Source organism: Pongo pygmaeus, chromosome 17, assembly GCF_028885625.2.
Source record: "Pongo pygmaeus isolate AG05252 chromosome 17, NHGRI_mPonPyg2-v2.0_pri, whole genome shotgun sequence".
Lineage (NCBI taxonomy): Eukaryota > Metazoa > Chordata > Mammalia > Primates > Hominidae > Pongo > Pongo pygmaeus.
Window position 1 is genome coordinate 20,133,674 of NC_072390.2, and position 14,135 is coordinate 20,147,808.

Below are 14,135 nucleotides of genomic sequence, written 5' to 3' on the forward strand. Positions count from 1 at the left end.
TATGTATCCAAGGGAAATAAAATCAGTGTTCCTATATTCATTGCAACATTATTCCCAAAAGCCAAGATATAAAAGTTAACTAAGCATCCCTAAATGGATAAATGGATAAAGAAAATATGGTGTATATTATATATACAATAGATTATTATTATTTCTTAAAAGAAGGAAATTCTGTCATTTATGACAACATGAATGAACCTAGAGGATGTTATGCTAAGTGATATAAGCCAGGCACAGAAAGACAAGTCGGTACTGCATTATCTTACATATACATGGAATCTAAAAATGACCAACTCATAGAACTAGAAGGCGGAATGGTGGTTATCAGGGTTGGCGAAAAGGTGGACGTTGGGGGGATTGGGAAGATATTGATCAAAAGATACTATATTTCAGTTAGATAGAAGAAATAAGTTCAAGAGATCTGTTGTACAACATGGTGACTAGTGTTAGTAACAATATATTGTACACTTGAAAATGGCTAAGAAAGTAGATTTTAAGTGTTTTCATCACAAATAAGTACGTGAGGTAATGTATATGTTAATTAGCTTTATTTAGCTGTTCCACAATGGATACATATATAAAAACATCATAAATATGTATTAGGTTGATGCAAAAGTAATGGGTTTTGCTAATATAATTTTTGTTAATTAAAAAATAAATTTTAAAAAAGCTGACATCTATCAATCAATGGGATGGTTAATAAACAGTTAAAATGAAAAAAATAAAGAGGAAATAAGAGTTAAACAAGGTATTCAAAGTGGTGGTAAGAGAATAGTTCTGAAAGAGCTACCAGCAAGAGCGAAATCCCTAATGTGAAGTCGTGTCGGGAAACTGGCTTGTAACTGTTCACAAAAGCTCATTGTTAAATTATCAGAAATTGTTTGAGCCAGTTGTTAAATGTGGTCATTATTAAACATTATATTACATACACTTAAAATGAAATAAAATACATTAGAAACAAAGATATTCATTACTTCTTAATCATTTTACTCCATTTTATTGATGATCTTGAAGTTATTTACTCCTATTCTTTCTATATAGTGAATACAATATAATGATGTACTTCTGTGCATTTCTTCCCAATTCTGTGTTCAAAAATGTCACAAGGATCATTTGAAATCTCCAGGGCTGGAAGTACTTACATCACAGAAGTTGACAAACACTACAAATCAGGACTTTCTTTCGTGTTTTATCGATTATCTAGACACAAGAAAGAGATAGAATGTTAGTAATGCATATTGAACTTAAAAGTGTGCTGTATCCTGTTATTTCAAGATCTTAGTCAACTTCACATATGAAGTAAGCCATGCTTCTGGGTTAATTTTTCTAGGAAATTGCTGTGGTTTCTTCTTCTTTTGTATATGTGAGTGTCTTAGTCTGTTTTGTGTTGCTATAAAAGAATACCCAAGACTGAGTAACTTATTAAATAAAGAGTTTTATTTAGCTCTTGGTTCTGTAGGCTGTACAAGAAGCATGACACCAGCATCTGCTTTTGGTGAGAGCCTCAGACTGCTTCCAATCATGACGGCAAGCAGAGGAGCCAGTGTGCACAGAGATCACATGGTGAGAGAGGAAGCAAAAGAGCGAGGAGGGAGGTACTAGGCTCTTTTAACAACCAGCTCTCACAGAAACTAATAGAGTGAGAACTCACTCATTCCTGCAAGGGTCACACCAAACCTTTCATGACTAGGCCCCACAAAACATTGAGGATAAAATTTCAGTATGAGCATTGTGAGGGACAGACATCCAAACTATAGCAGTGAGTCTCACTTGACTAACCTTTAACACTTTTAACCTTTTTAACAATTTGTTTTGACATAGTAGACAACGGGCATTTACAAGCAGAATCAAGAACAGACAGGAAGATTGATTAAAGTGGCGCTTAAGAATGTTTGAAAGTTTTAAAAAATTCACTGAAGAAGTAACATGAGTCAAAATTGTGGATTCTCTGTTTTAGCCACAATTAAACCTCTATGTAAGAAAGAATGCCCATATAAGCCTATATACCAAATGGTTAATAGGAGTTCTTTCTGTGCAATAGTACTAAGTAACTTAACTTTTTTCTATTCTATATTTCCTGATTTTGAAAATAAACATACTTACTTACCTACAATTGTTTTTAAGGACATGTTACTTTCTGATTTTAAGTTTGCAACTGGTAACATTACTGCTGTCTTCACCAGTTGTCTAGAACCAGCTGATTGGTTATTTTTTAACCATAGGAGTTTTTCCTGTGCACTGAAGGAAGATCAGAGAGGCTGAATACATACAAAATGCTTACCTTTAGGGTGAGAGGATGGAGATAGAACTATAAGCTGAGTGGAAAGAGTAGAGTGCCGGGAAGAGTAGAGTGCCAATGTTTATCCTAAGAATCACAATTCCCAAACAGATAATTTTGTCTCTTTCAAAAAGAGCTCTGTTAACTTTTCCTGGGAGTAAATGCTTCATTAAAAACATTTGAAAAGGGGGTGGGGAGAAAAAACTGGGATATTTGACCTATAGGAAGACTTTTAATTCATTTCCCTGCTCATCCCTTTGCTATGGTTGAGCTGTGTCCACACCCAAATCTCATCTCGAATTGTAATCTCTATAATCCCCATTCGTTGAGGGAGTGATCAGGTAGGAGGTGACTGGATCATGGAGTAGTTTCCCCCTGCTGTTCTTATGATAGTGAATGAGTTCTGATGAGATCTGATGGTTTTATAAGGCAGTTTTCCCTGCTCTTGCTGGCTCCCTCTTTCCTGCCATCATGTGATGGTCTTTGCTTTCCCTTTGCCTTCCGCCATGATTGTAAGTTTCCTGAGGCATCCCCAGCCATGTGGAACTGCGAGTCAATTAAACCTCTCTATGTAAGAAAGAATGCCCATATAAGCCTATACCAAATGGTTAGTAGGAGTTCTTTCTGTGCAATAGTACTAAGTAACTTGTTTTCTGTTCTATATTTCCTGACTTTGAAAATAAACATATTTACTTACTTACAATTGTTTTTAAGGAAGGACATGTTACTTTCTGATTTTAAGTTTGCAACTGGTAACATTACTTCTATCTTCACCAGTTGTCTAGAACTGACTGATGGGTTATTTTTAACAGTAACATTAACCAATACTGTCTCCGAAGACTAATTTGTCTTTCAGAATTGGGGTCATTTTTCTTTGTTCATGTTACTTTAGCTGCAATCAATGAAAGAGATTTTACAAAGATAATCAGAGTGTAATAAGCTTTCACGGGATGTTCTTATTTTCTGCTTTCATTTTTTTTTCCTCAATAGTACCTTAAATGGCAGCATACGGATGAATGAAGATCTGTTAATGTCAGCATTGATACCTCAGCACAAACTCAAATGGGATCTGATGTCTGCCATGACTTTTTTATTCTTATGGAATAAGTATGGTTTGAGAAACTACAGCTTCATTGTTTGTAAGGCAAATATTTCCAACTTTGCTGCACTCCTTGACAATCTGCCTTAAGGAAGAATATATGACTTACTCTCTGCCTAAAAATTTTGTTTGCTGGATTTTTTGATGTAGGTATATATACATATATATTTATAAAATGTATATTAACAAATATTTATATCCCAAATAATTAAAAATACATTGTTATAAACAACATTATTCTACAATTCCTTCTGGGGGAGGTAAGAGGAGTTAGAACATCAATCTCACTTCTTTGGAGGAAACAATAACTTGGTTATACCAACAGCTTGGCTATAGGGTGTAAGAAAGTAATATGTTCCTCACTAGGAAATATATAACTGCCTTTGTGACATTGCAGTTAACTGTCAAGTTGGAGACATCTGATTGTGTGGGTGTGAGAGTGAGGAGAGATGTATTTTCTAGTTTCTTCATAACATTTTGCATTCGGGGTCTCAACTAACAACAATTTATTGATGTCCTTATGTATCGTTAGATAAATTTGGGTGTATGGAAGTAACTGCCTCAGTCTCAAAGTGAATCATGTTGAAGCAAAATACTAAATGTATTTTGAATTATCTGTGTCAAATAGATGATATGTCCTCCTTCGAGTCATTCAAAAGTCATTCTTTATTTTAGTTCATTTATTTAGTGAAGTTGTCAGTCCCACACATTTGTGGCCAGTGAAGAGCAAGAAAAGTATGAAAAGGCTACCAGAGTCCATAGCATATCACTCACATGACAGTAGAACTGCTGCTAGTGAGACAGATATTAACAGAAAATTCAAGAACCTGGGATTGAGGGCAAAATTGTATCTGCCAAAGTCACCCTTAAAACATTAAAAGAGGTTAAAGAGCATTGGATGGGGAGAGAGAATGCAAAGCCAATTTCTGGGTGAAAGGCATGGAGCCATCGGGATTATAAGAAAGACTTGGTGAAAATCATTCGGGTAGAATTTGTGTCCCTATTTCGAGCTCAAACTTTTAAGCACCATACTTGACCCCCATATTCTAAACTAGTCACATCACCCAATCGAGCCATTGTTGAGAAGACTTACATTACTTCATGGAGAACGCTCTGGAGCAGCGAACTGTCAAGGAAATATGTGTAAATATAGTTAATCAAACCTAAAGTATTAATATTTTATGTTAAATTTGTAATCTGTGTAATTATTTAAAATATTTGTAATAATAAGATTAGATGTATTAGCTTTGCTGTTTTTAGCTGTGAGAAAATAGGATGTTTTTGTAAACTGAATTGTGATATTTATGGGAACTCAGTTCCTGGTTTGTGTTAATGTATTTGTTAGATTAATAACATTTCATATCTTGCTTAAAAATATGCATATTTAATTTATAAAATTTACTTTAGTATGTGTGAGAGAATGTACTTCACTACATTTGTAAACAAGACTGGTTAGGCAACATTAACTGCTTAACTTGGGTTAACCATTAGTTTTAAATAAGATGAAATAGACTACTCTCATTTTTATCTAAGTATTGCTTATAAGTTAATAAAACATAGATGTATTAAAAGGCCTAATGAAAAATAATCTTTTAGTAAAATTGAACATTAATTAGAAACTCAAATATTAAAACTCATGTCAGCATGTCACAATTGATAACATAAATTTGTATAAAATACAATTGATAATGGCCTCCTATTCCTTATCAAGTGTCAGCGAAGTTTATAGTTCCAGGTATTTATGGAGGTGGGAAAGAGTGGACAGAGGGTCCAAAGAAATGAGGGCAGGTAGGGAAACATTGAGGGTCAAGGTCTAGCCTATGCATCCATAGCACCTCAAATCATCCCAATTTAACGATGCTATTTAACTCAAAGTGGACAACAGCCACCAGGTGGCGCCAAACTAAAGCCCAAACCAGTTACAGCTTTGGCTCACACAGACACACTGGGCCTCATTGTGACTAAATACATGGACTTGAACCAATTAATTCATTAACCTCACATTAATTGAATTACACATTTTCATAAAATTCAATTTCTGCCCTTCAATCACAGTGTAATGTTGGGATTTTCTTGTGACTATATATAGTTATTTTTGATTCTCAAGGTTTCACCTAACACATTTAAAAAATTTGCATTCATAGACATAGTTGCCTTACAGAAGATGGGAATTGTACAATGCTCCCAACTCTTTTCTGTCTGAAGTTATTTGAACGCAGTACAGTTTATCTGGTGTTATTAAGAATGTTAACTTGGTCTACATAATCAACGGCATCTAGAGAATATTCCACAAAAGTATTCTGTAATCTAACTGTTTATAAAGTTAGTAAAATAATTTGTTAATACTTTACCCCAAATATTAAATATACTATACATCTTTCATTACATATTTACATGAAGATAAATATGTTTAACAAGTTATGTGTGATATTTACAAGTAACTAATGAAATTGAAACTCTAATTGATACTCAGTGTCAGTCCATTTGTAGTGCCGTGATGATGGTGATGAGAGTAAATAGGCAAAAATCTTTATAGCCTTCCTCTCCTTGGACATCAGGCTTTGTCATATGTTCACATAGAGTAAGTGAGTTGTCTCCTGGAAGTAAAGCTGATATGCAAATTGTAAGAAGTTCCTTTATCTCTGTATAGTTATTCAATGTTAAGATCTGTGCATATCTATGTACTCTAAATATATATAACTTAATTTTTATGTTTTGAGGTTATCTTTATTTTACTAATTGATTGATGCTAATCCATGAATTACAGAAACACTTTCTTATATGCCATGAAATGCCTGCAAATGTGTGTATCTGTGCTATATCTATTTATGGGAAAGGTTTATCACCTAGGCTGAACAGTTGAGTTTCTCCCCTAGGTTTGTTTTCCATCTGTTTTTAAAGATGACCTGTCTTCAAAAGAATCTCTTGCTCTTGGGGCTAGACTAATCTAACTGACTTAACTAAAAACTACACTATGAAGAGATTTTATGTTCTTTACATGCTAATTACAGTAGTAACTCTCTGAAAAACCATCTTGAAAATAGGTCCAACACAAGCATGAAGCTATGAAGTACATGCCAATTTATGTCAACCTGTACAATACTAGTTCATCCGACCACCCAAAGCTCTCTAAAAGGACCCCTTAATATATTAGAATATAGACTGGCTCACAATTAAAACTTAACATTTCTTTTGTAAAAATATTTTTTAAATTTTTTTGGCTTAATTGTATTTTTTAACTGACAAATAATAATTGCCATATTCATGGAGTACATAGTAATGTTTGGACAGCTATAATGTGTAGTGATTAGATGAGGGTAATTAGCATATCTATTGTCTCAAAACTTTATCATTTATTTGTGTTGGGAACATTCAATATCCTCCTCCTAGCTGTTTGAAGCTATATCATACATTATGGTTAACTATAGTCATCCTACAATGGTATAGATTTCATTATGATATCAGTTTAGTTGGTGGCAGCCTACCAGGTACATAGGCGAGAGGGGAGACAATCCTTTAATCAATTATATGACCCAGAGAGCAGACTGTGATCATTGAAACAAATTTATAAAATAAGCATAGACCTGACCTTGGAGGCCCTTGTTTGAACATATCTTTACAATCATTTCAATGGCATGCCTCTAAAAAATTGAGCAATACCCCATTGGTTTTCTTCCCAAGATGCTAAGAACAGTAAGCAGTTAGTATTTAAGATAATTGATAGGATCATGAAAAGCTTCATGGAATTTTAATGATAAAATTTGAGTTGAGGGGATGCACATTTTAAAGTGCTTGCATTTCTGTTGGACAGTAATTCAAACTATTACTTTTGTAAAATATATAAAGCTAAAGTGTTAACATCCAGTATATTAGCAAAATGAGTCCAGTGTTAGTTATGAAAGAAATATTAGCCAAGCAGAAAGTAAAAGTATTTGTACTCAAGGCGTATAAATTTTTGTATTAGAAAACAGGCCCCAGACTTTTTTGAGGGGTGATCCATTTGTCAAGTTATAAGTAGTCAAAAACTGTCTCTCTCTTCAAGACATAGAGAATACCTAATGTCTAAATTATATCTCAAGTACCTAAAATTGTGCTAAGACCTTTTAGATGTTCAAAAAATCTAGTGATTGACAACAAAAATACGTCATACTTTTCACAGCCTCTGTATCAAGAGCTTTTAGTTTGATAGGTTTGTTTGGCTTCCTTACTGTTAAATTTGCACATAACAAAATGGAATATGAGAAACAGGTCTCTTTTGATCTTTACAACTATATGGAATTGATCCACCAATTCCAAGTCCAATAAATAATTAACAGCCACTTTCTGGATATGTAAGTATATATTTTATCAAAGTGAATGTTTTAGCTAAATGGCATAAAAATTAAAAAGATGCAATCCCTACCTTCAAGACACTACAGTCCCTAGGGGAGACAGGTTCATAGTGGTGTAACAGAGGAATAGACATGTGCTTAGCCATACACAAGATATAGAAATAAGATGAGGTAATAGTTTGCAAGGGCTTTGAAAAGTTAAGTACATGCACAATAAACTTATTAGTAGGGGGAATTGCCTTAAATTGAAGGTAAAGAAATTGAAAAAAAAATTTCAATTTTTTTATACTATACTCCACATATCTGATGAATTGCATATTGTACATCCTTCTCGGTATCTCTGGATCTATACAGCTTTATTCCAATTGTCTTTCTCTCCATCCAGATTGCCTGTGTTCACAGAGCAGAAAAGAATGAAACTTGTTTTTTCAGAATAATGGAGTCCAACAGAAATTTGTGATAACATTGATTGGAAAAACAAATCCACCTGTGTTCAAGATGGTCAATCGATACTTTCTGGAACACAGGAAGATCTCAAATTATGTGTTTAATTTGAACAGTATTATGCTGCAGTGTTAGTAAATACATAATTTTATTTCATCTTCAACAATGTGAGTAGAATCAAAGTCCTAGCTTATACGAATCTATTGGTTAATTAGAAAGGTCTCTCTGAACTCAGTAGTGACATTCATTCATTGGCTTCTGAAACGTGTCTTTATTGAATCCTTGCAGTGCAGCAGGCACTGTACCAGGTGGAGAGTATACAGACATGGAGCAAACAGATAAATGTTTGCCTTTATCAAAATCTTTTCTACTGTGAGAGGAAAACTCAAACAGGATAAATATATATATATATTTATATATATTTTATATATATTTTATATATATTTATATTTTTATATATTTATATATATTTATATATTTATATATTTTTATATATATTTATATATGTTTATATATTTATATATATTTATATATTTATTTATATATTCATATATATTTATATATGTTTATATATGTTTATATATTTATATATATGTTTATATATATATTTATATGTATATTTATATATATACATATTGATATATTTATATATATTTATATGTATTTATTTATATATATAAATAATACATACTGTTAAGTGCTACAAAAAATCAATAGAAAGCATTGGCAAAGTTTTTGGTGAAGGGATGTTTGTTACACGCTTAGACAGCATAGCCATAGAAAGTCTCACTGAGAAAGTGATGTTAGATTAAAGACTTGGAGGGGAGAAATTATGTAAATGGATAATGTCATAAATTCAACCAGTATATGTGCTAGAAGTATAACCAATTATAACACCCTGTCTGTTCAGTAAAGGGAAATGATGAATTCAAACTATCGATTGACAGTCTGTAGAGTCTTTTTAGCAGGTAGTTACTGTGTGGCTTTTTGTTCAAAAAAGATTGAGAATCAACAGTTATGGTAGGCACTGTGGGTTTGCAAATCCAACACTTATTCTCAATTCTCTCTTTTGCTCACCTCTGCGTTTAGATGCTAGAAAATTTCCATACCTTTTTGCTGGCTAAAGTAGCCATACAGGACACCGGTGGCAGTTAAAGACATTTGATTTATTGAAAGACAACAGGCTCTCTGCCTTGGTCCCCTGTCCTTTTGTTAGGGCTTTGAATGCAGATAAGATAACTGCATGTGGGTAGATATGCTGGACCACGGTAGCAAGGGTGAAGGAAAGGCCCAAGAAATCTCAGAGACATTATCCCTGTGATCAAGTTGTTAAACCAACACTAAAGCTGCTTTACTCAAGACCTAAAAAATAATATTTGAGAAAACTACACGCTGATTCATTTGAACATCTGTAACTCAAGTTTTCATTTATTTGTGGCTGAAATATTTTCTAATGTTTACAGACAGAAAGAGCTAAACCCATGCAATTGCGAGATTAAGCAAAAGCCCATTTCTGTGCGGAGGACTAACTAACAAACCCTCCATGAGTCCATGAGTTCTTTTTTTTTTTTTTTTTTTGGAGAGGGATTTTCACTCTGTCGCTCAGGCTGGAGTGCAGTGGCAAGATCTCGGCTCACTGCGAGCTCCGCCTCCCAGGTTCAGGCCATTCTGCTGCCTCAGCCTCCTGAGTAGTGGGACTACAGGTGCCTACCACCGCGCCCGGCTAATTTTTTGTATTTTTTTTTTCTAGTAGAGACGGGGTTTCACCGTGGTCTCGATCTCCTGACCTCGTGATTCGTCCACTTCAGCCTCCCAAAGTGCTGGGATTACAGGCGTGAGCCACCGTGCCTGGCCTCCATGAGTTCTTGAACTCATTAACCTCTTTGATTTTATGACATCTCACAGATAGAGACCTTAATAACAAATAAGTAAAAAATTTTTCACATTAAAATGATACAAACATTTGTAATAAAACCTTGTTGGCTTGATAACTACATCACTTTCATTATCTCTTATTTAGTAACTTTTTTTGATTAAAAAACACTCTAGAGATAATTTTGATCTCACAAAGGAAGAATAAAGTTAGATAACAAATTCAGGAACATGTAATCAAATTCTGATATTAGGAGCTAGAAGACTTGATGTAAGTTGTTCTTTCAGCCACAAGAAAGGGGTTCTATGTTTTGAGAAAATGATACTGATCAAAGTCCAGTGACACCAAATAAATATGTCATTATGGAATAAGAATGCCATTTCTATATGGAGTTGGTCTTTTGTTGCCAACAGGAGTGTAAACTCATTCAACGGCAAAGTTTTATTTAGTAGCTCATGCTTAAAGAAAACAAATTATAACCACAGGTTATTTGCTGACTCTTACTGGGAAAAATAATAAGGCTTATTCTTACTGGGAAAAATAATAAGGCTAATTCTTTTAAAATTAAACCATGCATAGTATGAGATAGTGTGATTTGCATTATTTATCATATGATAGAAAAATTATATCACATATTCTTACATATTTTATTATTATTTATTTATGAGGGCTCAGAAGTTCTTTGCTCTCCCACCATAACCAGTTCCACCTTCCTCCTCTACCTAGTTTTATAGTCAGAAGCACAGGAGTAAATGTAATTAGATAAATTTTATTTAATATTTGTTTTATCCACTGAATGATATTGCTGTTCTCAAGTTTTCTAAAATTGCTGTATGTATCATACTTATGTCAATTTTATAGCTATCTGTAAATTGAAATGTGCCTGAAAACATAAACTTTAAAGAATCAGTGCAGCCACAGACTTGTTAAAAGAGTTCTGTGATTTGTTTCTCACTATTGGAATTGGCAAGTCTTTTAAAAACTGTGTGTGTGTGTGCAGCATGGGTGTGTATTTTATAAATTTAATAAAATTGAAGTTAACTAGAAATGACAACAATTAAGCCATCACAATTAAATATGAATTCTCCCTGTTCTTATTAAGGCCTATTTAAGAAAGAAAAGCTTAAATGCCTTAATGTCTGAGGTTCTAAGCAGATGTTTCCACAACAGGAGAGCAGTCTATGTAACTATATAAAATTTTTAAAAATCTTCTTGATGAATTGTATTCATTAGCAGCAAAAGTTTGATGGAAAGCTCTGTAGAGAAGAATGCCCCAGGACTCAGAGACTTACTTCTGCCTCTTCTGTCATTGATTAACAAAGTTTCAGGATGGTGTATATTTACTATCTATGACTCTCTCTCAACATGTGTCAAGATAACATTCCGAGACTTACGAAGCCTAACGTGCTCTGATGTTTCTTGGTATTTACTTTACAGCTGTCTTTGTAATTTACAGTAGGCTCAACTGACTGAGTGAAGCCTGAAGTCCACTGGAATAGTAAAGGTAGAAATCTTCAATACTTCTTCCCAGGGCTATTTATTAAAAGTGTCTTTGTTTCTTACAAATATATTTGAAATTATTCAGATCAAAAATTGCAGTGCTGTGTTTCTAACCACTATATCACTATTATTTGAGCATCAACTAATCAGTTTTCTATGATAATTCATATTTTAAATATGCAAATAGAGAAAGTCCTTTCTAAACGTCTACTCCATTGTTGGAGCTGCTTGCCATCTGTGCTGTTTGGTATCACTTTATAGGATTGATTGAAAAATAGAGAATACCTTTTCTCCACGCCAAACCAAAGTTTCCTTTCCATGGCTAATACTCAGCAGAGGGCTAAGGATTGGAGAACTGGGTCTTAGTTCTAAGTCTTCCACTTACTAATTCTATGACTTTCAATAAGTCACTTGGATAAATCTCAGCCTCTTCGTACTTAAAAATGAGATCAAGGTAGTAGTATACATTGGTGTATTATTAACATGTCATGCTTATTATAAACAGGGTTCATAATTGTTATTCTGTTAAGCACCACATAGTTGCAATGAAATATTATCTTTAAATACTTTACAAATATAAAATTAAAATGATTAATTTGAGGCATAGGGACAGTTGAACACACACAAGGTTATTAGATGCAAAGTTAATCTCCAAACCTTGAATTCAAAGATTGGAAACACTATCTATTGGAATGGACAGCTCATTTGTCCATGGTATTCTTGCCCAGTAAATTCTCTGAGGGCTGCCACCATATTTATGCTAATCACTATTTTATTCTAGTGATTAGCATGGTGCCTAATATGTAGTGTGCATTAAACACATGCACACATATATTTTATATATACAATAATCAACTTGTTGGATGACTACATGCGTAAAAAAGAAGAAAATATTTCGTTTCTCTATGTAGGTATAGGGATGAACAATGAGGTTGTGAATGAGGATATGGGTGAAAAATTTGGACAAATTGGTAGAAACGAGGACATTAGTAAACCTAACCTTTAAAAGAGTCATTGTTGGACATTTGGGTTGGTTCCAAGTCTTTGCTATTGTGAATAGTGCCGCAATAAACATACGTGTGCATGTGTCTTTATAGCAGCATGATTTATAGTCCTTTGGAACACATGGACACAGGGAGGGGAACATCACACTCTGGGGACTGTTGTGGGGTGGGAGGAGGGGGGAGGGATAGCATTAGGAGATATACTTAATGCTAAACGGCGAGTTAATGGGTGCAGCACACCAGCATGGCACATGTATACATATGTAACTAACCTGCACATTGTGCACATGTACCCTAAAACTTAAAGTATAATAATAAAAGTAAAAAAAATTAAAAAAATATAAATAAATAAATAAAAAAGAGTCGTTGAAAAAGAGAAACACCTATGTTGGTAATAGGCCTTTCTTTTTAACAAGATATTTTCAACTAAGGCCAGATTTTTCCTGGACCAAACCAAGGGTTGGGCTGCTTATTCAGGTGGCCAAATAATGAGATGCAGATGAACTGGGAAAGAAGGGAGTTTACTTCTGTAACCTGGTACAGGAATAAGGCCTGGAAATTATCGCCAGACCAACTGAAAATTACAAAGTTTTCCAGAGATTATATACCTTCTAAGCTATATTTCTATGTGTAAGTGTGCATTCATCTAAAGACACAAGTGGTTATCTTCTAATCTATAACAAAAGTCTGAGTTTTGAACACCTTCCTCTGGAGCCTTAGTAAATTTACTTAATCTGAATTGGTCCAGGTGCTGGAATGACTATCATTATCTTGTCTCCTGCTAAATCATGGAGGTTTGGGGGGGGTTCCTTCAAACCCACAATAAACTGGTCTGTGGAGTTCTGGGGAGTTTCTTCAAATCCACAGTAAAACTTGTTTAATCCTAAACGTGTCCTGTTAAGAATTTCTTCAATATCTTGTCATACTTTGAGGCCCAGGAAAGGCCTAGGCAAAACTCTTGGTGGGCTTTTGTTATATTCCAGCCTTTGTATAAGGGCACTGGCTCTATCAGCTTTTGATATTTAACTTAATCACTCAGTCAGTGCTGAAACAGTTGTTATCAAGGCCTGTATCAATGAGACCTGGCCTGCTGCAAGATGGCCCCCTATACTGGATATTCTAGAACTCGCTGCACTGGTCGAGTGGATATTCAAGGTAACACCTATGATCTCTTTTAGTCGTCAAATGTATTTCAAACCACAATAAAAACAACAGACTTCTTGGATACTGTATTACTGAGACATTTGAATAAATTAGCTGGTCAATTTAATTAATATAATTGATCCCATCATCTTGGAAACAAATCCATGGAATGTTTTATGCATCTGACAATTTTGCATGACTTATAATGATATGAAGCAATGAATGAACTAGTAAGTGTTGGGGAAGTGTTAGTGCTACTAATATGGTTTGACTCTCTGTTGCCACCCAAATCTCACAGTGAATTGTAATAATCCCCACATGCCATGGGAGGGACCTGGTAGGAGGTAATTGAATCATGGGGGTGCATTTTTCTCATGCTGTTCTTGTGATAGTTAAGTCTCACGAGATCTGATACTTTTATAAAGGGGAGTTCCCCCTGCACAAGCTCTCTTGCCTGCCACCA

The 14,135-nt window shown here is 34.2% G+C and overlaps 1 protein-coding gene across 1 annotated transcript in view; it reads left to right on the top strand.

Annotated features, from left to right (window-relative positions):
* LOC129019157 (uncharacterized) overlaps positions 1-4,964 on the top strand; it is a 50,809-nt gene extending 45,845 nt beyond the window's left edge. Inside the window, exon 8 of the mRNA XM_063653337.1 lies at positions 3,269-4,964. Coding sequence (XP_063509407.1) covers positions 3,269-3,298 — 30 coding nt within the window. The 3' untranslated portion in view covers positions 3,299-4,964. The remainder of the gene's footprint in view (positions 1-3,268) is intronic.
* Positions 4,965-14,135: the final 9,171 nt, after the last annotated feature.